This window comes from Falco biarmicus, chromosome 3, assembly GCF_023638135.1.
Source record: "Falco biarmicus isolate bFalBia1 chromosome 3, bFalBia1.pri, whole genome shotgun sequence".
In the NCBI taxonomy this organism is placed as follows: domain Eukaryota; kingdom Metazoa; phylum Chordata; class Aves; order Falconiformes; family Falconidae; genus Falco; species Falco biarmicus.
The window spans coordinates 13,245,247-13,249,041 of NC_079290.1; the positions used below are offsets into that span (position 1 = coordinate 13,245,247).

At 60.7% G+C, this 3,795-nt stretch overlaps 1 protein-coding gene across 1 annotated transcript; it reads left to right on the plus strand.

Moving 5' to 3' along the window:
• Positions 1–91: 91 nt before the first annotated feature.
• Positions 92–3,316, plus strand: TIGD5 (tigger transposable element derived 5). Its single transcript, XM_056333295.1, has one exon. It carries the CDS (start codon positions 178–180, stop codon positions 2,134–2,136), a length of 1,959 nt encoding a protein of 652 aa, XP_056189270.1. The 5' UTR covers positions 92–177; the 3' UTR covers positions 2,137–3,316.
• Positions 3,317–3,795: the final 479 nt, after the last annotated feature.

The following is a 3,795-nucleotide window of genomic DNA, read 5'->3' on the forward strand; positions in this document are numbered from 1 at the left end:
CCCTTCCTTTTCCCCACGGTAGAACAGCCGGGAGGGGCGGGGAAAGCAGCGCTGGGGGAAGAGGTGAAGCGTGCGCCCCCCGTCTTTGTAGAGTGGTACAACTCAGAGGCAGCGGCGGGGCTGCGGGGAAGAGTCCAACAGGGCAAGGAGAAGGGGGAGAGGCGCAACCTAATCGCTATGGAGGGGGACGCATGCGCGTTGCGCGCCGCCCCGCCCTACCGGCCGGCTCGGGGCCGGAGCGGAGACAAAGGCGCCGCGCCCCCCCCCCCCACCTCCCGCCCCGCCCCGGTTATAACGCGCCCCCCTCCCGGTACCGCGCCGGCCCATGGCTGCGGGGGCGGCTCCATGCCCGGGGGGGAGCCGGAGGCGGGTGGGGGGCCGGCCGGTATGGCGGGAGGGCGGCAGGGCGGTGGCGGCAGTGCAGCCGCGGGGGTGTCGGTGAAGATGGCGCTGCGACGGGCCTACTCCATCAAGGACAAGCTCCAAGCCATCGAGCGGGTGAAGAAGGGCGAGCGACAGGCGTCTGTGTGCCGGGCCTTCGGGGTGCCGGGGGGTACGCTGAGGGGCTGGCTGAAGGATGAGGCCAAGCTACGGTGGTTCCTGGAGCAGCTAGGGGGTGAGGTGGGCACCCAGCGCAAGAAGATGCGCCTGGCTAACGAGGAGGAGATCGACCGCGCCGTCTACTCCTGGTTCCTCGCACTCCGCCAGCATGGCGTCCCCCTCTCTGGGCCCCTCATCCAGGCCCAGGCCGAGGCCTTCGCCCGGCAGATCTACGGTCCTGAGTGTACCTTTAAGGCCAGCCACGGCTGGTTCTGGCGCTGGCAGAAGCGTCATGGCATCTCCAGTCAGCGTATCTATGGGGAGGGTGGCCTCCCCACCGAGCCTGAGCGGGCTCCCACTGCCTGCCCCGAGGCCCTGTCCGTGCCAGCTGCTGATGCTGGGGGCTATGGCGACGAGCAGATCTACAACACCAACATCACTGGGCTCTACTGGAAGCTGCTGCCAGGGCAGACTGGCGGAGCAACGGCAGCAGCACGGCGGCGGCCGGCTCCCCGTGAACGGGTCACTGTGCTGCTGGCTGCCAACCTGACTGGCTCCCACAAGCTCAAGCCATTAGTGGTCGGGGGCCTTCGTGATCCCCCCAGCCTCCGTCATCACAACCAGGACAAATTCCCTGCTTGCTACCGCTACAGCCCCGAAGCCAGGCTGGGGCCAGCCCTTCTTCGGGCTTGGTTCTTTGAGGACTTTGTGCCGGGTGTCAAGCGCTTCCTGCGACGGAGCTGCCTGCAGCAGAAGGCTGTGCTGCTGCTCAGCTCCCCACCACCCTCCTCCGGGACTGGCTCTGAGGAGTCCCCGCCACTGCAGACACCCGACGGCTCCATCCGCGCGCTCTTCCTCTCCAAGGGCCCTGCTGGCAGCAGCTCGGCCGGAGGAGGAGGCCGAATCCCGGCCCCACTGGAGCAGGGTGTGGTGTCCGCCTTCAAGCAGCTCTACAAGCGGGAATTGCTGCGCCTTGCTGTCTCATGCGCGGCTGGCAGCAGCGGCTCGGGTTGCCCCATGGATTTTGTGCAGTCCTTCCTCCTCAAGGACATGTTGTACCTGGCTGGCCTCTCCTGGGACCTCATCCCCCCCAGCTCTATCGAGAAGTGCTGGCTGCTGGGGCTGCGTGCCGCCTTCGAGCCCCAGCCTGGGGAGGAAGAGCATGGAAACCCCCCACGTGGGGAGGAGGGTGGAGGGGACAGCAAAGTCTTTAGCGACCTCACCCACCTGGCCGCATTGGCCTACAAGCGCTTGGCTCCCGAGGAGGTGGCTGACTGGTTGCACTTGGACGATGTGGCCCCGGGTACGGAGGAGGATGATGGGGAAGAGAATGCTGAGGAGGAAGGCCCTGGGGGCTGTGGGGCAGAGGAGGAGGAGGAGGAGGCAGCTACCCGAGATGGGGATGGTAGAAGGGGTGGAGAAGGAGGAGATATCTTGCTGCCCACAGCTCGGGAAGCCATCAAAGGTCTGGAGACAGCACTGCGCTGGCTGGAGGGTCAGGACCCCCAGCAAGTGGGGCCGCTGAAGCTGGTGCAGCTCCGCTCCCTCATCAGCATGGCCCAGCGGCTACACCGCGGTGGCAGCCCCCATTCCTAGGGCAGGGCAACCTGTGACCTCTCAGCTACCAACCACCCCACTTGGGGTGTGGGGGGTGAAGGGGGCTGGGGACATCCCATTTGTCCCAGGAGGCTGGCAGCAGAGGTGCCAGCTCCTCTTACCCCTCTGTCACAGGCAGTCACTAGAGCTCAGGAGGCCCAAACGCCCCTGGGTTATTACAGCTAAGGGGGGGTTACAGTTTAGGGCTAATGGGGGGGGGGGGGGTTTGTGCAACAACTCCTCCGTACGTTGCATATTCCGAGGGTTATTCCTCACCTGAGTATATTTAGGAGGTGCTATTTTTTAAGTCACATGAGACTGAGCGGGGTTGGCCCCCTAGTCACTGGCACCACTAGAAGGGGGTGGGTGCCTCCCGTGCTGCCCAGTCCCTCTGACCCCGTGAGGAGGAGTGAGAGAGGGACATCCTCAATATCACCACGAGGAGCTGGGATGATGGGGGAAGTTACACTAAGTAATTCCTTGCATCTTGGAGCGGGGCTGGGGTGGGCACTGCCGGCTGGACAGGGACCACTCCTGGGTGGAAAGCATTCTGCCATGGAGGAGGCTGGTGATGCTCTTCCTACTGCCAAAACAGAGCCCTGTTAAACCGGGGAGGCTTGAGGCTGGTTTAAGACAACTTTCTTCATGCACTGGATTGGGACAGGGACACCTGGGGTGGCATCCATGAAGCTGCAACTCCCCAGAGAGGGTCGCCTTCATCATTCCCATGACAGCCCCATGCCTGGGAACACCCAGACCACAGAGACCTGCTGAAACAGGTACCATCACCTGAGAATCCTCATGAACCCAAAGGCTCCAGGGATGGGGGTTAAGGTGCCACTCCCAGGGTCTGCGGGGCAGTTGGGGATGGAAGATGCATCTCACAGTGCAGGGCAGATGGCCTGCCAGTGTGACATGCATTGTGAGTTGAGATGGGAGCAGGGAGGGCTCCCAGCACTGCCTTGAAATACTGGAGGCATCAGATGTGAATTCAGCAACTGTTGACCTGATTTCAATTAAATATTAGCCTGCTTAGCCAAATTATTGAAAGGAGAAAAAAACCCAACAACTCATCAGTGCTGCCATGCCCATGTCAGCAGGCAAGGTGGGTGTTTTTACTTGTTGAGTCTTTGTCTCATAACATCAGAGTTTATGAAAATTAAATGGATTTTTATTGCCACTTTGGGGTTGTCATCTGTGAACAGTCATGTGGAGCCATCCCAGCAGAACGGAGGCTGGCACAAGGGGAACCTCTGTGCGGTTGTGTCCTCTTGGTGTGGTCTTCTCCATTGTGTTCCCCACCTCTCTGCTGCCTGTTTAATGCAGTAGGGCCAGGCAGGCACCTGAGCCACTGCGGCTTGTCCCCAAATCGATATTTTAATTTATTAGTAGGGTTAACTTGCCAATAAATGAGGCTGCCAGGGCATTTAGGGAGCAGCAAGGAAAAAAACCCACAGAAGTCATCAATTTTGGAGGTGAGGTTTGTCCTTTCAGATCATGAAACTCCACTGCAGAACCTATTTCAAGAAAAGCTTCCAATTAGGGGAGAAATGCACTGTTTTTTTTCCCCCACAAACCCAGCCAACCTCAATTTCTGCTGTTTGGCTGCTGCCAGGTTGACAGCCAGCATGATGTGTGTGTCTGTCCCATTTCATGCTT